This window comes from Pyrgilauda ruficollis, unplaced genomic scaffold (genome assembly GCF_017590135.1).
Source record: "Pyrgilauda ruficollis isolate IOZ18807 unplaced genomic scaffold, ASM1759013v1 scaffold189, whole genome shotgun sequence".
In the NCBI taxonomy this organism is placed as follows: domain Eukaryota; kingdom Metazoa; phylum Chordata; class Aves; order Passeriformes; family Passeridae; genus Pyrgilauda; species Pyrgilauda ruficollis.
The window spans coordinates 253,088-275,196 of NW_024517984.1; the positions used below are offsets into that span (position 1 = coordinate 253,088).

General features: G+C 44.5%; 1 protein-coding gene across 1 annotated transcript in view; it reads left to right on the forward strand.

Moving 5' to 3' along the window:
* Positions 1 to 1,159: 1,159 nt before the first annotated feature.
* The window catches only part of MAP3K3 (mitogen-activated protein kinase kinase kinase 3), a 35,316-nt gene continuing 14,366 nt past the window's right edge, over positions 1,160 to 22,109 (forward strand). The window contains exons 1-8 of the mRNA XM_041465446.1: positions 1,160 to 1,327; positions 7,742 to 7,863; positions 8,289 to 8,378; positions 11,174 to 11,214; positions 14,201 to 14,300; positions 14,922 to 15,035; positions 17,939 to 18,059; positions 21,814 to 21,947. Coding sequence (XP_041321380.1) covers positions 1,324 to 1,327; positions 7,742 to 7,863; positions 8,289 to 8,378; positions 11,174 to 11,214; positions 14,201 to 14,300; positions 14,922 to 15,035; positions 17,939 to 18,059; positions 21,814 to 21,947 — 726 coding nt within the window. The 5' untranslated portion in view covers positions 1,160 to 1,323. The remainder of the gene's footprint in view (positions 1,328 to 7,741; positions 7,864 to 8,288; positions 8,379 to 11,173; positions 11,215 to 14,200; positions 14,301 to 14,921; positions 15,036 to 17,938; positions 18,060 to 21,813; positions 21,948 to 22,109) is intronic.

Sequence of the window (22,109 nt, forward strand, 5' to 3'; positions counted from 1 at the left end):
TTCCTCCTGATGCGTAGGTTCAGATTCAGGCTCACACTTTTGAGCAATTTCCCTTTCCAGTCTAGTTTTCTTCTCCACGTGTCTTATCCAGGTTCTGCCACCCCTGTGACATTGCTGCCAGACATTTGGCAGGTGGAAAAGCAGCAGCTGGAACATCTGCTCCAGGTGGGATTCCCAGCAGCAGGGGCAGCCCCGGCCACAACAGGGAAGTCAGGGCTGGGCTGCTTTTCAAAATAACAAATCCCTTGGTGGGAAGGACACCATGGAAATCCCATCCTGCAGGTGCAAAGAGCAGGCTGCATGGTGCTTTCAAAAACATCATTTCATTTCAACACAGCTGGTGGCAGAGGGGACAAGGAGATGATCTTTAAGGTCCCTTCCAACCCAAGGCATTGATGACTCAGAGTAGAATTCCTGGGCTGGTCTGGGTGATGACAGCACACGGAGTTACCCAGCAGTTGCATCAGACCCAATCCAGCATGATTTTTTTCGTTATCATTCATTAGTTAATTTTAAGGGAGCATTTCTTCTCGTTAACCCTGTGGTTTGATTCCCAGCGGTGCTTTGCTGCAGGTACAGCACGGGCACAAGGACAAAACTCCATTTTTCTTTTTTATTCTCTTTTCTGGAGCCGGCCCCGCTCCCAGCCCGTGGGCGGGGCCGCGCCGCCGTCCGTCACTCTGATTGACAGCAACCGCGGGGGCGTGGTCTGATCTACCCCGCCTCCTGTTGGTCTGGGTGATGACAGCAGCACACGGAGTTACCCAGCAGTTGCATCAGACCCAATCCAGCATGATTTTTTTCGTTATCATTCATTAGTTAATTTTAAGGGAGCATTTCTTCTCGTTAACCCTGTGGTTTGATTCCCAGCGGTGCTTTGCTGCAGGTACAGCACGGGCACAAGGACAAAACTCCATTTTTCTTTTTTATTCTCTTTTCTGGAGCCGGCCCCGCTCCCAGCCCGTGGGCGGGGCCGCGCCGCCGTCCGTCACTCTGATTGACAGCAACCGCGGGGGCGTGGTCTGATCTACCCCGCCTCCTGACGGGCGGGGGGCGTGGCTCTGCCGCCGCGCAATGGGCCCCCGTGATTGACAGCCGGCTCCGCGGGGAGGCGGGGCGGGCGGCGCGGCTCCTCGCGCTCCTATTGGCCACGCCCGCCGCTCCCGGAGCGCGGCCGCCGGGAGGAGGCGGCGGCGCGGGGCCTGGGAATGTGGCGGCGGCGGCGGCTCTGAGCCCTCCCCCTCGGCCCGGCCGCCATGGAGCCGCGGCGGTGACAGCGCCGTCCCGCAGCGCCCGCCGTGAGCGGGGCCGCCGCCCGCAGACATGGGTGAGGAGCGGCGGAGAAGCCCCGCGAGCCGGGGCCGCGTCACGGGCCGGGGCCGCTGCGGGCGGGAAGGGGGCGGCGGGGCTCGGCCGGGCCCTGCTGAGGGGCGCTCGGAGCCGGCGCGGGCGGGCCCGGGCACGCAGCGCCGCGGGGAGCGCTGCGTTCTCAAGGATTTGGTTAAAAACGGTGAAAATCGGTTTTTACCGAAAGGTGCGGTGCCCAGCGTTGTTACCGAGCTCGGCCAGACGCAGCGGGCCGGGCTGAGCTCAGGGGGCTCCTTCAGCCGCCAGAAGTTGGCTCTGCTTGAGACGGGAATTGTTGGGCTCAAGCTTAATTGGAGAAATTTCTGGTCTTAATTGCAGCTTGGGAGGCCATCGAAATAGATTTTCCTTTATGGAGCTCCCCCCGAGTTCTCGTTTGCCATTCTTAGCCCAGACAGCGACATGTAAAAACAAGAAAAGGAGTTGGAAGAACTCTTTTTTCAAGAGGAAAACGTTGTTATGAGGAGCTGCCATGATTGAATTGGATTGATTAATTCAGATTAATTTGGATTTGGACTGTATGTGCTGTATAAAGAACTGCTTATGGAGGGGATCTTGTGCTTCCTAATTCCTTCTTCACCTTAGAGAAAGATGCTAGAATTAAACTTTTAATTGCTCTAAACCAGAACTTACTCATACTTGCATATTGGCAAGGAAATTCCTGCTTTTCTAAGGCTGGAGTTTCATGGCTTCATGGGCTACAACTTAAATGTTTGTTCCCTACAACCAAGTTTAGTTTTCCAAGATTCTCCTTCATTTAGTCTGTATACATAATTAGCTTTTATACTTTAAATTCAAAAAGCATTACAAATGTTATTCTACAGCTACTTCAGTATCTCTTTACTCTGTTTTGAGTTGATAAATACAACAAATTCATGCAAATCCATCACTAGATTTCTCTGCTACAAAGAGGAATAGTGTAATCCACTCTGTTTAGAGCAGCAGGGTGCTTCATAAACTTAAAACCGTTTAGAAGTAGGAGCTTGGATTTCCATGGAAGTGTTTTCCAATGGCAGCTGGACCTGTGTTTGTAAAAAATACAATTTCGTGGACCACTCCACCGTAGCACTGCGTGTCTCATGGCACAGCCGCAAGCAGATTTTCCCTTTGTAATGGGAAAAATTAAATTCATTCAGCAACTGTGATCTAATAATCTGATTAATAGTGGACGATGGGCTGTACATGAGGCTGTGATTTTCTGTGGTCTGGTGTTTCATAACCCACCTGAAGGATGCCGGGTTGGTGCCAGGGTTTGCAGGAGCTCCTCCGGGGCTCACCTGCAGCTCTTGTCCCAGCCGGGACACTTGCTGAGCTTTATTTCCCTCTGGACCCTCCTTGGCAGGCTGGCAAAGGGGGACCTGCAGGCCTGAGGGGTGCAGGGTGGGCTTTGGGGAGCAGGCCCTGCTGCCTGCAGCCTTCCCCGTCCGCTGGCTTTTCCTGCCTGTGTCACTTCCTTCCCTTGGCTCACACGCACCCAGTGACACCCGCGGAGGGAGCGGGGCTCAGAGCAGGTTGGGATCGGCTCACATCCCAAATCCCAGCCCTTCCCTTTAACTGGTCAATGAGAGGAGTGACCCCTGGATATATCCTGCAAGGATAAGCCTCGTAGAGCTCTCTGATTTTTCCTCTCACTCTACAAAGCAGGTCTGTGGTGATTTCCTAAAGCTCGCACACAGCAGCATTTTGGTACCACTGAAACTGCCCAAAGCAAAGGACTCAAAATGAAACTCTTTTCAAGGCTTTTTTGAGACCTCTAATATATACACAATTTGTCTAAAATTTTCTCATTGCCCCCAAATCTGCCAGTCACTCACCCAAACCAGCTTTGCTGTGGTGGTGGTAGATAACAAATACACTGATGTGTTCACTTCTTTCCCTTTTACACCAGTATAGCATCATGTGTCCCACTGTGTCACCATCCAAAACATGATCCTGGACTAGGGGGGTTCACAGACATACGCAGATACTTTCACTGTTCTAACTTTGTGATTTTTTTTTTCCTTTTTCTAAACTCTTTCCATTTCCGACTTGTTCAGAGCTGTGTAACAAACCAGGGCTTGGTTGAAGTAAATGCTTTGTGGAAAGGAACAACTTTCCCTGTGAGCAGCAGTTCGCTTTTATCGAAGTTATAAAAATCCTTGAGTGTAGTTTTTAAAACATGAAAAGCATTTCCTGGACAACATCTTTCCCGCACAAAGCAGAGCTGTGTTTCCCAGACCTACTGGAGACCAGGCTAAACAGGGTCTCTCAGTGCTCCAAAAATTGCTACATTTTCATTTGTAGCAGCTTCTACATTGTGTGATTAATGTAATGCTGCTCCACGTGCTCCTCCCAGTCAGTCTATGGAAATCCTCTGTTTGGATGGAACTAAAGAAATATTCAGGCTTCTCAGCATTAATTCCATCACAGTGCTGTCCTCACCAGATACACTTTTTCCCTATGCAAGCTCAGATGAGTGTTTTACTTTATTTTATCCTTTTAAGAGATAAATACTCTGTCATGTCCTACCTCATCAACATAGGGATGAATTACAGGATGTATGGTTTAGTAGTAGGGAACCAATAGCTCAGTGTAAGACTATTAAAAAATGTATATTAAGATTCAAACTCACCCTTTGTTAGAACATTAACTGTTCCCATTTTATGAAGATAAATAATATTTCAGTGTTAGAATGACTGCAGTGAGTAAGATACAGACCTTGCAGGCTCTGGCTGGGGTTTATAGAATATCCTGAGCTGGGAGGGACCCCAGGGATGGTGGAGTCCAGCTCCTGGTCCTGCTCAGGACACCCCAAAAATCCCACCCTGTGCCTGAGAGCATTGAGCTCCAGTGTTTGCCAGATGCTGCCCTTCAGAGTTTGTGTTGTCAATTCACAAGTTGCCTCAGCTAATAAATAAATTCTCTTCATAGCTGAGCTGCAGTCTGTAATAAAGAGCACACAGCTGGCTGGATGTGTCCTCTGTGCCACAAGTGAGTGACTGCTGACTCCACACAGCCTGGACCCTGGGCTAGAACACCTGTAGCCAACCATGGCAACCACTGATCTTTGTTTTCCAGTGATGATACTGTTTAGAGGAGAATTCTTATTCCCAGATATATTCTTTGATGGACTTGATTTCTTGTCATCAGCCCTCAGCTATAAACTGCTTTCATAGCTCGTTTGCTTCTTGCCCAAAGGAACTCTGCCAAGACAAGCTCTTCTTCATCCTCCTGGTATCTGGCCAAACCCAAACTGCACTGTAGTGGAAAACTTGTATCCCAGCTCTTCCCTGAGTGTTTTGGGTGGTAGGAACGTCAGGGGTGTTCCAGGCCATAGGTTGTAGTATTTTGTTGTGCATGGTTTCAGCCTTTGTCTGCCAGGTGACTCTAAGGCTGTTCTTAATACCATCAAAATGAAAGAATACCAGTAAATTGGAGACACTCCAGTAGAGGTAAAAGGTTAAATGTTCAACTGTAAAGTTGGAAACTTAAAAAAAAAAAAAGGAAAAAGTTGTGCCATTGCCTACCTGGAGCTTTAGCTTCATTCACAGCTGTTTCTTCACATTTTCATCCCACAAGGGGTTACTTAGTGCTGAGATAGATCCCAGCACTTATTTCCTTTGGCTGATGTGCTTCTCAAAAAGCAGCCTCTTGCTTTGGTTGTGTTACTTACACCACTTGCTTCTTTTACATGCAGTTGGAATGTCAAGGAGTGCTCTCCCTTCTCCACTGCCACAATGTGGTTATTGTCTCGTTTGGCTTGTCTTGGACAGCAGAGATTTGGTGGGTTTTGATTTGGATTTTTTTATATTCTCTGCGTTCCTTTTTTAAGATTTTTTTTCTGTAATTAACGCCTCCTGCAGATGCATTGGGAGATTTGTTTTCCTTCCCTTTCATGATCTGGTCTAGGCTTGATGTTTCTGGTATAACATTCTGGAGTCCACAGTGGATGTATCTCAGATGTTGGGTGCTCTCAGGACCAAGTTAGGACTCGCCTTCCAGTACCTGAAGGGAGCCTGCAAGAAAGATGGAGGGAGGCTTTACAAGTAGACAGGACACAGGGAATGGCTTCCCACTGCCAGAAGGCAGGGATAGATGGAATGTTGGGAAGAAATTCCTCCCTGGGAAGGTGGGCAGGCTTCCCATTGCCAGAAGGGACACAGGGAATGGCTTCCCACTGCCAGAAGGCAGGGATAGATGGAATGTTGGGAAGAAATTCCTCCCTGGGAGGGTGGGCAGGCCCTGGCACAGGGTGCCCAGAGCAGCTGGATCCCTGGCAGTGCCCAAGGGCAGGTTGGACACTGGGGCTTGGAGCAGCCTGGGGCAGTGGAAATTGTCCCTGCCCATGGCAGGGCTGGCACTGGACAGGCTTTGAGGTCCCTCCCAACCCAAACCATTTTGGGATCCTGTGAAAGCTAAAACAGACCTGGGCAGAAACTATTTCTTTTAGCAAAGATAATCCTAGTGTGACTTTTGTTCTGACTGGGGCTTGTTCAGATGTTTCCTCCTTCCAAAGAGGTGTATTTTTCCCATTCTGCTTTTAACTTTCAGCAGGATTCACTCCCTGTGTGCTTTACAAGCCGTATGTGTCCCACATCTGTCATCTTTAAGCATTGTGAAAATCTAGTTTGTTATTCAGACATTGATTAATTATAAAGCCAGTCTTCTGCATAAAACATAAGCTAACTGCTTTGGGGAGACTCGTGAACAAATGCACGACACGAAATTGCAGAAACAAATAGTCCCACTGAGTCCCTTTTACAGAGGAGTACCAGTGTGAGCCAGTCCATCGTTTGATGTTCAGCAGCTGTTCTCAGGACAGCTCTTCCAAATGCAAGTGATTACCTATCAAACCAGTGCCATGAATCAGGGATGAGTGTGTAGCCATGGGAAATCCTTAAAATGAAGTTTCAAATATTTACAAATCAGCTTCAGAAATGTTCATTTCAATTCAAAGTGCTCAAAGTGAGGGAAGAAAGGAGGAACTGTGGTAACCTCGCCTGGCTCACATCACTTCCAGAAGTCCCAATTATCAAAAAAAAAAGCTTTTATTTCAAAACTAGGGTTCAGGTCCTCCCAAACTCTTTTAGAAAGGGCAGATTCTCCTTGGCATGTCCAGGGCTGATCAAATCATTCCTTCAAACTCCATGCCTAAGTAATGCCTGAGTATCAGGAAGAATTTAGCTGAGTGTATTATTTGCCAAGGAAACAACACTTTATCCCTAAAACCTTTTTGAGTCTTGATATGTGAGACAGCAGGCAGGCAATCCAGAGGGCAGGAGTGTGCCAGGAGCAGTGACAGCATGAGGTGCTGCTTTGTTGGCTGTGGCACAGTGCCTGGCAGCCAAGTGCCCAGTGCAGTCCCATTTTGGACACAACTTCACTTGGCAGCTTCCTTTACCTTTTGCAATATCAAGGAATTTAATGTGCTTACCCTTGCTCAAGGAAAGGATTCATTTCCATAGCTTTTAGACCTTCATCTACCATCCATCACAGCTACTGTGCATTTCTCTCTTTTTACATCTTTGGGTTTTTTTTTTCTCTAAGCACAAAGTTCTGCTAAGTGTCACTTCTCAAAACAGGCACTGGGAGAGAATACTTTAAATTGGTTACATCAGGAATCTTCAGAAAGTAATTCTTAGTCAGTGGAACATACAAGGAAAAAAAATCAATGTGTTTTTATATTGCTGCAAGGCAAGAAGCCTTGAATTGAACCTGCTGCATTGTACTTTGCCAGCAGACAGTGTTCCTTGTGCTGGACAGCTTGAACCTGTTCAGCAGATCTTGAAATCTCATAAAATGGTTTGAATTTTATTCCATCAGCTTGTTCTGAGGGAAGAGAGGAACGTGTTGAGGCAATCAGTGCAAGTGGATTTGTGTTCACAGATGCTCCAAGATGAATCTTCCTCCAGATTTTCATTTCTCTTTCTACTGGCTGTGGTTTGTTCCACTAGTAGGCAAAAATTCAGAGTTAACAGGGTATAAAATGGGAAAGAACAGACTTTTACCAGGTTTTCCTTGACAGAAGCACATCAGTTTGCCCTTCCTAAATGACCTGTGATGGTCTAGCAAATCTGTCCAGGTTTTGCTGTTTGTTGTGAAGACTTTTGGACAGAATTAGGGGCTGGGGATGTTCATTCTCATCTGTACTCTGGCCAGATCCTTCTGTGATTCTGGAGAGTGACTTCACATTTATCTGTCAATTTATTATGTCATGATACTCAGTTAATTAAATTTTTAATGACTAAATTAAATCACAGTGTATTTGCAAAGATCCCAAAAAGGATTGCTGTTCTATGAGCCAGCAGAAAATGAGTATAGAAGTGTCAGAGCTGCAGAAATGTCGTAGCTGGTGCTCACTCAGACAACTTACTCCTAAAATTCTTGTGCATCCCAGATGAACAAGAGGCCTTGAAGTCCATCATGAAGGACCTGGTGGCCCTGCAGATGGGCAGGCGTCACCGGCTGCCTGGCTATGACACCATGAAGAATAAAGACACTGCTCACTCCAACAGACAGGTAATGGCCAGTTTGGGAATGCCTGGACTGCTGACCTGGAGGCAGAAGGGGCACAGAAGGTGGACAGAGCATCTGAGTGGCTCAGATCCTTGGCTCTGTCCTGTGCTTCCAACAGCCAAAGCATCAGGTGGGAAGCAGCTCCTTGATCCTGCTCAGGCTGTGGCAAATATGGTAGCTTTTTAATGTTTTTATATCAGATTAATGAATATCATATCATATAAACTGTATATATTAAATATGCTATACATTTATGTAGTTCAATAAAATATTTAATATATATTACCTTACACATGTATGTATACTGCATTCTCCCCATATGTGTTTTTTTATGGGGTTTGGTCTGCCCAGCTAAAAAATTTAACAAGTGGCTTTCTGACTTTACGGTCATATTTCCATTTTTTAAAGTTATTTTATTCTTTTTAAAGAAAAAACACAATGCCAGCAGTCCCCCCCTCTTGGGCAGCCCTGCAATAATGAACCAGTGTGCCTCTGCAGTGGAAGAAAAAAAAATTCCGGTAAGAAAACTGACTTCATTTCCACATTAGCAATTATAAATTAGGAGTTTGTCTTCAAGTTGTGTGCAGTGACTTTATGGAATTCCTCTAAGCAGGTGGGAGGTGGGGAAAGCTTTTCTTCCCTGACTCTGTCCTGGTGTGTGCGCTTTTATTGTAGGGTCAGGACTAGGGGGAAAGGCCTTAAGCTGCAGGAGGGCAGGGTTTGATGGGATTTTGGGAAGAAATTCCCCCCTGGGAGGGTGGGCAGGCCCTGGCACAGGTGCCCAGAGCAGCTGTGGCTGCCCCTGGATCCCTGGCAGTGCCCAAGGCCAGGCTGGATGGGCTTGGAGCAGCCTGGGGCAGTGGGAGGTGTCCCTGCCATGGCAGGGGTGACATTGGGTGGGATTTGAGGTCCTTTTCAACCCAAACCAGTCTGTAACTCCCAAGGTAATGAGTCAATGCTTTGAAGTCTTGTTTGGTTTATTCTACATTTCTCCAGACTTTTTCATGGAGGAAACAACAGTGTTGATGTTCTGGTAAGAAGGAAGGACAGAATAATGTCTGGAGATGCTGAATGTCATTTAAATGAAATGCTCAAAGCAAAAGCAACAATTTTAGTCCAAAACTGTTTGTCCATTACTGTCACTCAAAATTAAATCAATTTACTGGCAGCAAGACTGACATGAACAGGAGAAGTTTCCTATGTCAGTAAAATAACTCTTCTCAGTTTTATTCCTTTTACACATTTAAGCTTTTTGGAGCAGGCTTTGAAGTTCATGTCTGTCTTCCTTATGCTTTGCCTGTTCATAATCTACTTGTTCAGCTGGATCTGGGATTTCCTTGAATGTGTTGGACAAATCCATAGATGGAGTAGTACAAAATCCTTTCCAAATCACTTTGAAACAGAAATTCAGAGATGCCTTAAATCAAAATCTGTAATTGTGATTTATGATACCATGTCTCAGAACTGGAACACTGAAGTGCTAAACTTGGATTTGCCTTTTTGATCATCTCTGAGGATAGTTTAGGTGAATTGCTTTAAGAAGTGATGGGTTCACTGCTTTCAAGGAAAACTGAAAGCACTGAAAGCTCCTCTAGGCTATCTCTGGAATAGGAACACCAAGATCACTCTGAACACCTTTTCTTAGATCTTTGATAAGTAGATATGAATGGGCAGTGTCAGGTCTTTTTGGAAAAATGGAGCAACAAATGCCAAATTGCATCCCCTTTTTCCTTTACTCCAAATTACAGGTTTCAAAGCAAGCAGTGGAGTTGAGAAAATGGTTGGAGTTTGCTTGAGTACCAGCAGGTTAAAGAGAGGTTTCCAAAGAGCCCTGGGGATCCTTTAGTGTTGTCTAATTTCAGCTGGTGACAGCTATGTCACTTGGCTGCTCCAGGGCCTAAATCACATCTCCAGGTCAGAAATTTAATGTGAAAAATGATGTGAATTCCATTTGATCCAAACTGTCCCGTTTAGTTCCTTCAGACCGAGCTACTTAAAGTAGTATAATGTTAAAACCAGAGCCTTCCTTTCCTGAAAATCCTGATATAAAGCAATCATTCCTTCAAACAATGTCTTCAAACTTTGTGATCAGGAGCTGGCTGGTAGACATCTTTTATAGGATGTTATTCCTGTGCTGTTTGCTGCATTGTTCCTTTACTGATCAACTCAAATGGGTTCTCTGTAATCTGTATTTTGTAATGTAATCTCTGTAATTCCATTTTGGAATAATTCTAGATTAAATTCTTTCTCTTCCCACGTCTAAAAAAACCACTCTTTGAAGTTATGTGTGAGTGCCCCACCTGCAGCTGGTCGTGGCTGGGATTGGGAAGGTCATTTTCCCTGGTCCAGCACTGCTGCAGGAATTCCGTGCTCCCAGGGACTCCGTGGGTCCTTTTGAACTGCATTCTTGACCACTGGGCCTGCCAGAAACTTCCTGCAGCTAAAGAGCATTTCCTGGCCACGTTTTTTTGAAGTTCCTAGATGTATGATTGCCTATTGTCTGAGGCTTTCACAGATGGCTTAATCTATTCCAATCGCATAAATTGTGCAGCAGAAATGATGGAGTCTTATCAGAGTAGATTTTTCTCTTTTATTTTTATCTTTCTGACCTAAATTGGGATTTGAACTTCAATGTCCAGAGTTGAAAGTTCAGCTTGTTGACTCTTGCATGCCACCCAGCATCTTTTGAGTTGACAGTGTCTGCACAGTTTGCACAGTCAGTGCTTTTAATTATCAGATGGTGATGATGACCCCTTGCTGAAACCTTAGAACTTTAAAAGCTGACATCAGCCTGTTTGTAGCTCTTGAGTTTCAGGGGCTGCATTTTTGCAAAAGCAGAGATTCAGTCCATGTCTTAAGAATAAAGAATAACAAATAGGAATAAAAATTCAAAAATAGGAGTAGGAATAAAAAAATGTAGCACATTCCCTCTCTGTTTTCTGCCATGCATGCTTTGAGCATGCTTAAAGAAAATTGCCTTCAGATTGATGAGCAGTTAGGACTGAATTTCAAATTCTTCCCATGCGGTGTTAAAGATAGATTGATTTTTTTCAAAGTTTATTTCAATGTCCTCTGTTTAAGTGTCAGTTTGCAAAAATTACAGCTTAATTTTTACCCCTTTCCTTCTCTTTCTCCTTCAGCAGTTTCTCCATTCCTCCTGTGCTGTGTTCATGTGTCAGCTGCTTGTTTCCACAGTCTGCTTCAGCTTCCATGGAGAAAGTTAAAATACTCAAACCACAATAAGATGCATTTGTGTGCTGTTGTGTGTGCCAGAATTTGATTGTGAGCTCACCTTTTGTTCTTTCTCCTGCAGAATGATGTCAGGATAAAGTTTGAACATAATGGGGAGAGACGGTAAGTTGGCCTTCACTGCTTTGATTCTTTGCTTAGGAGAGTAATTTAGTCATCAGTAGTTCAACTTAAATATTTTGTTGGCTTTGCTTTCCTTTTTCCTGAATGGAAATCACACAGTGGAGGCAATAGCAAACAGCTCACACACAACTTGGTTATTTTTAGAGATCAGAGTGTCATAAAACACTGATTTATTTCCATAACATTTAGTTGTAAGTGAGCTGCAGCATTTCTAAAAGCTGTCCAGCCTGAAAAAAATCAGCATGAAAGTCACATTTCAGATTGGTTCCCATTTTGTTTGATTTAACTGAAACCAAATGAAGCTGATCAAATCAGCATCATTCTTTTCCAGTTTCTCACTTCCTGATGCCCTGTTACTATCACTGCCCTGCTGTGATTGAGCAATAGATACAGCAAGGGAAGATTTTTTTTTTCATTGGTGTAAAAGCTTCTTTGTTATTTCCTCTGATACTTGGTTTTGAGAGACATTCTTTTACAAGAAAAAAAACCAGAAATAACTGAAATAGCGGTTTCAGTTTTTACAGCATTGTTTACAATGGATAAAATTGCTGAAATATTTCAAAGTAGGTCCCCAAAAGCCTCTTAGCTGCCATCAATTCAAGAGGAACTCTTGAAACATTTAATGACTCGTGGCTGTGAGAGCACTCAGGGGGCTCCAGGCTTGTCTGTGCTCTCTGGGTCTGCTCTCACTGAGGGAAAACATGATCTTATGCTTGGCTGTAGTGTCCATGTTTTGGAAGATATTAATTGGGCTGTAAGCATGAATGTATGTGCCATCTTCACAGCCATCTTGTGAGAATCCTTTGGTTTCTTCAGGCAGCACTTCCAACATGAAGTAGTTCACGATTCCATGATAAAATGCAAATTTAATGCCAGTGGCACAGGAGGACAAGTTGTCTGTAGTGATCCTCACAGCCTGTTCTAGCAGAGGTTATTGGCCAGGTTGTTGAAGCTCCTCCTTTGTCAGATTTTGGAATTCCTGTTAGAAAAGCAGAAGTGTTCTTTGTTGGCAAAGCAGGCTGTGGAGAATAATTTCTACTCTTCCTCAAAACTTGCACTGTTTCTTTCACTGAAATCATCTGTGATTAATTCTGTCAGTGACTTCTTGTGCTGTGGGAGAAATTTTACAGGTAATCATCACTGGGATTTTCTTCCTCCTCTGTCAGCCAGGTCTGCTCAGCACTCTTCTGTGTCAGGGGCTTTGTGGGGACAACAGAGCCACAGTGGGACATGTCACAGTTACTTGTCACACGGTGTCAGGACAGGGGAACTCTCCTGTCACCACAGGCTTATCATCTTGCCTGTCTGCTGGGTGCATTCCAAGGGGCAGAAGGGTTTTCTCCTGGTTTGTTTTTTTTGGTTTTTTTTAATAGAATGAAAAGGTTGATTGTGTGTCAGTCTAATTATGCAGTTGTGCTTGCCTGAATTCCCTGCTCCCAGCACAGTGTGCAGTTCCAGACAGGGAGCTTGCACCAGAATGTCAGTGTGTGTGCTTGGTTTCGCAGGAGCTGCCAGATCTAACCACAAATATTTAAGGTGGTCAGGCAGGAACGGGCTCCTTAAACCCTGCAGTCCAGGATTTTGTGTTAGAGGAGTGCACAGGGTTTTTAAACTAATAAAATTTGTGGCACCTGAGAACAGCTCTGCTTTTGAAAGCATTGAGTGTAGAATGGGAGCCTTTATAAGGGACTGAGAGCCACATGGTGTTTGTGTGGTGCCAGAGTACTGTGATTTCATGTATGGGTTTCTTAGGAATATGTAGAAAATGTTATTGTGGGCTGCTTTTTAACAAGGACAATTATTTCCAAACAGCTGAATGTTGTAGGTCTGGTAACAAGATAACCCTTCATGGGAAGGGGCTGAGGAAGCCAGCTAACACAAGGGTTATTTCAAACAAAAGCTGCATCTCTGGAAAGGATACCCAGGGCTGATGAGGCTGTGTGGATGGATGACTGAAAATGAAGCCTTCTCTCCAAAGCATCTCTTCATCACAGAGCCATAGAATCCCAGCATGGTTTGGGTTGGAAGGGACCTCAAAACCCAGTGCCACCCCCTGCCATGGCAGGGACACCTCCCACTATCCCAGGCTGCTCCAAGCCCATCCAGCCTGGCCTTGGGCACTGCCAGGGATCCAGGGACAGCCACAGCTGCTGTCTGTGGCCCCTGCAGAAAGCCCCTCTCCCTCCCTTTCCCCACAAACTCTCTGAGATCATTCAGGGTCTCACTGAGTTGCCTCTGTGAGCAAGAACAGGTCTTGAGTTTCCATGGTCCACTCAGTAACCTGGAAGTCCAAACAGTCCCTTGATCATTTGTAGTGTGCTGATGTAGCAAAAGAGATAGGAGGAAGATAGATAAAAAATCCTGAAAGTTCTTTCATTGGAACACTTTTTTTTTCTAAAAGTTAACTAGCAGAAATTGCACTGGAAAGAACACTAATCTTCCAAATGAGGACAAAAAGTATAACCAGATATTATAATAGTTCATGTGTGAAGAGGATCTTGGATTGTTTAGCCTGGAGAAGAGTAGGCTCAGGGGAGACCTTGTTGTATCCTGTTATTTCTGCCTCGTGACAAGTTTGTTAATTGGTGCTCACAATCCAGCTCTTTGTGGCAGTATCTCATCTGTGCCAGAGCAGGTGGTATTTTTTAAGCCAAGGTGCACAGGGCATTTGTATCCTGTTATGTGAAAGGCATTTATTCAAAAAAGGATTATTTTCTGCCCAGGGACAAAGGGATTCTATTTGAAATCTCCAGCTGAATATTGCATTTTGACAAACTGTATGGAAATGGGCCAGAGATCAATAATTCCTTATTGAAATAATACATATAAATTTAAATTTGAAAGGTTCACTATTTGCTTGTGGATGAAAGGAGACCATTCAAATGTGGTTTTAATGGTTCAGCTGTGTGATTTGATGGCATTACCCAGTGTGTCCCTGAAGTGAGGCAGTGGCTGTCTTTCCTCCCAGGATTATCCCGTTTGTCCGTCCCGTGCGCTACGAAGACGTGCAGCAGAAAGTGAAAACAGCCTTTGGGCAGCCCCTGGACCTCCACTACATGAACAACGAGGTACTGAGCTGTCAGTGCTCTCTGCATGGCACCTCCTTTTCCCCAGCACAAATTCACCTCCCAGAAATTTAATTTTCATGTCTTTCTTTAATACAAACCATTGTTGAATCCTTGATCCAAAGGCAAGTGTGCTGATCCTGATAAAGCATCTCACTGCTGTGTGTGTTGTACAAACATCAGCATCTTGTTGCCTTGTTCTGGTGTTGCTTAGGACACTCTCTTTCTGCGTGAAACCCAGTTTTCACTAGATCATTAGTTCTGGATTCATAAGTATTCTGAGAACATTTTCTCATCAGAGAGTCAGGGGCTGACAAGTCTCTGTTCTTTGCAAACAGCAAATCCAGGTAGCAATTCATACTTTTGTGGGTGATGCTTCAGAGGAATTTGCATTAGGGTGAGCCATTTCTCTGACATGGGAGGAAAACCTCATTAAAAAGAACAGTAAGACAGCATTGGAATGAAAATTTGTGGAATAACTGAGCAATTAGAATCCTGCTTTACAATCTGGTATTTTTCTAATGTTTGTTTAAATACCCATTGTATTTAAACAACCCATTGTAGAAGTAGACACTTTTTTTCTGTCTTTTCTAATTATTTTCTTCCTTGCTCTTTATTTTGCAGCTCTCTATTCCTTTGAAAAACCAAGATGACCTGGACAAAGCTGTGGATCTCTTGGACCGGAGCTCCAATGTGAAAAGCCTGAGGATACTTTTGCTGTCCCAGGACAGAAACCATGTAGGTAACAACTTCTGGGACTGCAGCAAAATCAAGGGCTTTACCCTTAAGACTCTAAAGCATGATGGCAGCATTCACTGAGTGTGGCAGGGATTATAAAATCACTCTTGCCAGGCACAAATGCATGTGTTTATCCTCTTTGCATTGGCACAGCTATAGGTGTCTTTTTGTGCTGGGTTTTTTTCCCTGACTTCAGCAGCTGTTTGGGGGCTAAAACATTGCAGCTTTTTCAGCTGTCGTGTGAAGGCCACTTTATATCAAATACCCAATGGCTGTAGGCAGAAAACACTTGTTGAGTTTGGTTTGCAGAGAAGTTTTCTTGGCTTTGATTAATAGCACAGTGTTAAAAATGCAGGGAATTATTTTGCCTTTAGAGTGCAGGTTGTCCTTAAAGAAAAGCCTTTATCACTTTTCTCCCTGGGTGAGAAGTCTGGGGACAGCTTCCAGTGATTTTTCAGCTCTGTAGCCCTAATGCATTGAGTCCAGCCTGACTCTGTGGAAACTGAGTTGCCTTTGCTAGCAGTGGTGTATTCAGACCTGAGATGAATTGGCTTGTCTCTTGGTTCACTCTCCTCTACCACAGGTGGCTGTGGCAGTGAGTGTCAATGTAGTTTGCTTTTTCAGCAGACAAGATCATAAGATGAGAAATAAATCTTTAAGTCAAGCTCCCAAAGGTGCCCATTTTGGACAATGAATGAACTGCAAGCTGAAGAAGGCAAAAGGAGTCAGTATTTTCCCTTATTCCTGATCTGTAACTGGAAAACGTAGTTCACTCAACCAATATCTTTTTTTTTTTCCTTCAGAATTAAGGTCATGTAGCTTTTCAAAACAAAGACCTCAATAGCTTAGATATTTGATTTGCAAATGACCAGATTCTCCTGAAGAGTGTGACACAAAAAGCTGCTCTGTTGGTTATCAATCTGGAATGTTCATCCCCATTCACGTTCTGCAGGCTGGAGCTCAACTCTTGAAATAATCACACCTGTAATTCTTGACACTGTCATGATAACTTAAATGTACTTCTTGCTATTTTTTCATTTGATAATCCATGGTAATGGAAATACAAATAACTTCAGGAGTGTTAACAGCCCTTTCCCAGATGACTGGGAAGGTGTAGGAGGAGATGATGCTGTTCCTTGTCCTGTGCCCTTTCCCTGAGCAATTGTTGCTGCCTGTTTTATAGACAGCAGTTGGCAAGAAGGTCTTTGGTCTGACCTGGTGGAGTCAGATAAAGTTCTGTGTTGTCAGGAAACATCCTGTGAAAGGTGGCCTCAACTTTTGGTAGAGCACAGTCAGACAATCCTCTTTCCAAGCCTCTGTTCACGGCAGTGCAATCACATGGTACCATCTCACTTTGCACCACCAGTAAACACTTGGTAAATCTCCCCCTGCTCCAGCCACTGTCCACTGCTGATGGCCTTTTATTAGCTGTTTTTTCCTTTTTTACTCAAAGCAGAAACAAACAGCCTTCACTAAGTGCCACTGCTTCCCCCCCTCTCCTCCAACTTCCTCTGCTGCTCCGAGTTGCCTGGCAGGAGAGCCCTCCATGGGATAAAGCCCACAAGCCTGGAGGTTTCTTGGCTGCATGATCTCATCCCACTGAGGGAGGGGGAAGCATGATTTTTCCTGAAGTACAGGATGCAGATTTTCTTTTGGTTGTGCTCTTCTTTTTCTGGGGATGGAAAGGTGACTTGGACACAAATATGTACAGAAAGCAAATTATCTTTACAGCAGTAGCTGGGTCCCTTGTACCAGGAGCAGCATTCAGATTAATTTTCTTATGCCTCTTTCTGAAACTCATTTCTTTCCTCAGCCAGCTCACCTCTGTTTTCTTTGTGATTAGAAACCAGTGGGGAGAACTGGTGGAGCTGGAACACCTGTGGTTCCAAAGCCAGACTGTCCATCAGCAGGGTGACCTCTCTGCCCTTTCTCCAGCTCTCATGGACCTGCCTGTGGTGGAGTTTATGTGGCTTAAATCAGGCTCTTTCCTTACTCCTTTCAAATGTATCTACTCATTAAATGTGCAACCATCCAGTACTTTAATATTGAATTAAAGTATTTGAATTGTTGCACCTTCTTTGCCTGTCACGTTCAAATAATTTTCAGAAGTCAGAATTTATTTCTTTGAGGTGTCTTTGGTTATGTTCTTTTCAAATGAGATAAATTCTGTAACTCAAGAGGAGGGGAATATTACACCTTCTTGTAAAACTAGGTGTGTTGGGTCAAGGTTAAAATTGAAAGTGTTGCAGGTATTGAGCCCCTGCTTTAACACAGAATCTCAGTGGCTTGGGGGAGGTTTCATGTGTCTCTTTCCTCTTCCTGCTTTGAATGAGATGAGGGCTCTGTGGAAAAATTATCTTTAATTAGATAATATCAATGTAAGTTCAGGGGCAGGATGAATAAATTCATCTTGGCATCTCCAGACTGTTGGTGCTACTAAACTCTCCAGAATTTATTTTTACTTAGTCTGAGTTATGAATTTACTTTTTAAAAGCTGTGGGGAGTCAGGTTGCTTCTGAAACAGTGCAAGATTCAGAATTTATCTCTGCTGGCCAAGGTGGTTGATGGAAGTTGTAGGTGCTTCTGTGTTCTGGTCTCAGGGGGTGGCAGGAGCCCCTCGTGTTTCACAGGTGGTGTCAGACACTGAGACCTGCAAATCATGCACTTGAGTTGAGCTGCACTTGTTCTAGTTCTCTGACTCCTGTTTTACACCCTAATTGTAAACCTGGCTCTTTTGCTGTCATTTTGTTTGTGTTTTCTGAATTAATAAGATTTCAGGCTCTAGAACTGTTGCTCAGCACTTTCTTGGTACTAAGCATAGTATTTTTTGAAACTGTGGCCAGGCTACTCGAGCTCCTTCATCTCACTTTATTTTGTTTTATTCTTTCTGTTTTACCCAACAGACCAGTTCTTCACCCCATTCTGGACTGCCCAAGCAAGTCAGGATTAAAACTTCCCAATCTGTGGGGGATGTGAGCACACCCTATCAGCAGCCAGAGCCCAGAAGCAGGCATCTCTCTGTCAGTGAGTATTTTTTGCCACTTCTGCATGTTTTTGTTTGTTGAAATGTAGCTTTTGGGCACTGGTGTTTACGGTAGAGCATTTAGGAGAGCCATGAGAAATTGAAAGGTTATTCTGGGACAAGGCAGTTCATTTTCAAAAGCTCTTAATATGTTTACAGTAGAATGTTTCAAAGTTCTTTGCTAAGTTGTGGAACAGCAGCTGAGGAGCTGCTAAAGGGGATGTCCTAAAGCCAGAGCCATTGTGGTTAGAAATTTGGAAAGCTGATGTGAGTCTATTAAGTTTTTTATTTAGCAATTTCAGTTCACGTAACCTAGATTTGATTTTTTTTATGTCAGGCTTTGGAATCTGTCCTGACTCCTGTAATCAAGCATTTTGCTAGGAATTACTATTGCATACCCAGCTAGTGTCCTACATTCTGAGTTGCCTCAACTTTCACTTCTAGAATTATCACCACAAGACAAAACCAGAGGTGAACAAAAGATAATCAGAAAAAACCAGGGTAATATGTACCTTTGTCTCATTACTTTGGGTTTCTGTTAGCCCAGTGAACTGCTGTTTGTGGGAAAGGTTCATGTAAGACTTCTGTAGTTTTTATTACTTCCATCTCTGGCAGATTTGCCTGATTTCTCCCAGTTTCTGTGTTACAACCTGCTCTAACCATGCAGCACAATTCAAATCTGTTCTTGAACGATTCTCAAAGCTGTTAACCTTTATATGAAAAACTAAAACATGTAAAACACCTTCAAGGATTTATGGGCCCAGAAAAGTCTGTGGTTTAGGATTTGACTCCTTGGTGTGAAGCTCAGTGAGCAGTGAAGGTACAGGAGGAAGGTGAGAGTGAAGGCCAGAGCCTGAAATGCTCTCTGCATATTTCTGCTTCAGAAAGGAGAGAAGGTAAATTTTGCTGGAAACAGAAGCAGAGGATGACTCTGTTTGTTAAAACAGCTATTTTTGGGCTTGTCAGAGCTGATGCCTGAGGACAAGTGATGCAAGTCACACAGGGCAGTACCAGGAGCTGGGAGTGTCAGAGTTGTTTTGTTTGCAAGTTCTTCACTGTAGCAAAGGAGTGCTTCAGTTTCATTAACTCTGTGAACTTGAGGCAGAATTATTATACGATTTTAGATCAGTATTTGCAGTGCAAAGTATCAAATAATAAATCAGCTTAAACCACAACAGTCTCCATACTGGGGGGGCCAAACCAGAGCTGGATCCACACTGTTCTGAGCAGAGGTAACTGTGAGAGAGAGCTCAGAGGGAAGGACTGGTGAACTAGAGCAGTAGTTCTCAGTGTGGGACTTGTCTAACAAGCCTGCTTGTATCCTGTGGAGAGTTTGCTGATCCCCTTCTGTGCAATTTGCTTTTATGAAGCAGCAAACAAACAAAAGTACTGAAAGCTTGTGAAGTACGTGACTGAAATGAGGACAAAAAGACTTTTAACTGTCCTTCCTAGTTTGAAGTTAATATGCATAAAAGGAGCAACATTCCTTGGTCCTGAGAAGTGGTATCCATGCATGTCTGAACACCACATTTTTTCTATAACAGGCAAACTGAATGTCAAAATTGTTTCATTTAAAATATATCTAAGTACATATTTTTCTTTACTGATGTTCTGAGATATCCAGATAATGGTGCCAAAGCCAGCAGAGTGTAGCAAGTGTCTGTCATGGCTAAACTGTGTAGTGATAAGGGGCCCTTTCTGTATCCCAGTTACACACTCTTTCCTCTTATCCCAGCTTGTGGATGCTGTGTGAATAGCTTGTCATTCATCAGTCAAGGAAACTTTGGTTTTATTTTCTGAACGTGTCATGGTACCAGACTATGAAGAGTTCCAGTTGTGTCAGAGGCCTGCTGCTAATTTGGCAATAGCTCGGTCTTGCATCAATTTCTTCTTCCTTCTCTTTTCCTGTCTTTGGTTTGGAGGAGGAATGTGCCCTGTTTGCTGGTGTTTCAGGCACAGAGACTCTCCAACTTGTGCCATGTCATGCAGTTAGAGTCCATAGCAGTGTTCAACTAAAGCTTTCTGCAAGCAGTAGAGGGACCTGTGTGGTTCCTGAACTCCAAACAGCCCGACCCTGCTGTCACCATTTCAGAGCTTTGGAAGTAAAGATAACTTTTATTTAAAAAAAAAAAAAAAAAGTTACTAAGCATTCTGGCAGGGCTTGTGTTTTTTCCACTCACTTCCTTTGATATACATGGATTTAGTGCCGACTTCCTTTTCCTGCCCAGGGATGGGGCCTTTCCACAGCGGAGCTGGGCCGGTGCCAGCGGCCCTGGGCTCGCTCTGGCCGTGGCATCTGTCGGAAGGAGTGAAAGTGCTCCCAGGGCTGGGGCAGCCCACGCACTCCCGGGCTTATCCCACCCTCCAAACGGCTCCAGAGGGCTCCTGAGCCCTGGGAGCTGCCTGGGACATCAGCTGGTAGCTCTGAGCAAGAGATTGTGGACTTGACAGCCTTGGCTTCGTGATCTTGGAGGTCTTCTGCAACCTTAGTGATCCTATGGTTTTATTAATCCCTTTTTTTCATGTAGTGCACCCCCCTCTTGCACTCTAAGCCATGCCAGCATTGTTCATTTTCCTTCTGCAGCCTCCTGAAAGGTGTGTGCTCTGCTTTTCAGTCCGCTTCTCCCAGCTCTTTGCCTTCACTCTTTATTACAACTTCTATAGAAAATATTTTCCTTGGGAGAATATTTGCTGATCTTTACCCATCTTTCCTAGCACCTGAGTACACACAGTTAATTAAAGACAGTGTTGTAAGGGGCACAGCTTGAGAGCTGATCTCCACCTGCTGCCTCTGTCTTCATGTGTGACCTGGAGCAGATTGGCCTGGACCACATCAGTTCTTGGAGCTCACAGTGGGAATTGGTGGCAGCTGCAGGTGGATAGGTCACTGCAAAAAGGGTTTTTTCTTTTTTTTCTTCCTCTGTCTAAACTTTCTTCTTTGAGATCTGCAAGGAAAAAATAAGCCCTAAGAGTGAAGTTTCTCTCAGTAGATAGCACAAGAGAAACTCGTTAGGTAGTGCCACTAACAGATGATTAAACTAGAATTATCAGAATTATCAGAATTATCAGAAGGTTGAGCAGAAGAGGTTAGAAATAGGTGGCTGCTTTGTCAAGAGCTTCAGCAATAATCACATAGCATCTAAGACATCAGTACAGGTGCACATCAGACAGTGTGGTTTCCCTGGTCCCATGTCTGTGCAGGCTGTAGGGTTCACTCTGCAGTTACTGTGTGGAATTATTGTATTTGTGTTGCCCCCAGACACAGGAAGGAATGATGAATCTGACTCCATGTTCTCAGAAGGCTCATTTATTATTTTATGATACTATATAATATATTAAAGAATACTAAATTAAACTATACTAAAGAATACAGAAAGGATACTTACAGAAAGCTAAAAAGATAATAATGGAAACTCGTGACTCTCTCCAGAGCCCAACACAGCTTGACCCTGACTGGCCAGTGAGTGAAAACACTCATACCAGAAACCAATGAAACAGTCACCTGTGGGTAAACAATCTCCAAACACATTCCAAAGGACCAAAACACAAAAGAAGCAAATGAGACAGTTCTTGTTTTCATTTTATTCTGAGGCTTCTCACCTTCCCAGGCGAAAGATCCCGAGCGAAGGGATTTTTTCAAAAAACGTGAATGTGACAGGGGATGGAGGTTTGGTGCGGTGCGGTGGGGGTGGCTGTGTGCTGCAGCAGTGTCACCAGCAGCAGTGCCACCAGCAGCAGCGTGTGTCCCTGTCCCAGGCTCCCAGAACACGGGCCGCAGCTCTCCCCCGCCCGGCTACGTCCCCGAGCGGCAGCAGCGCATCGCGCGCCAGGGCTCCTACACCAGCATCCACAGCGAGGGCGAGTTCATCCCCGAGACCAGCGAGCAGTGCGTGAGTACAGCCCTGCCAAGGGCTTCTGCCACCATCTGGGCCCTCTTTTCCTCTCCCAAATATTCACTGGCTGTGGGTGCATCAGCAGTTTTAGGTGGTGAGGCGCATGTTGTTCGGAAAGTTGCGGCTGCCTGGAAGTGTCCGAGGGCAACCTTAGAGCAA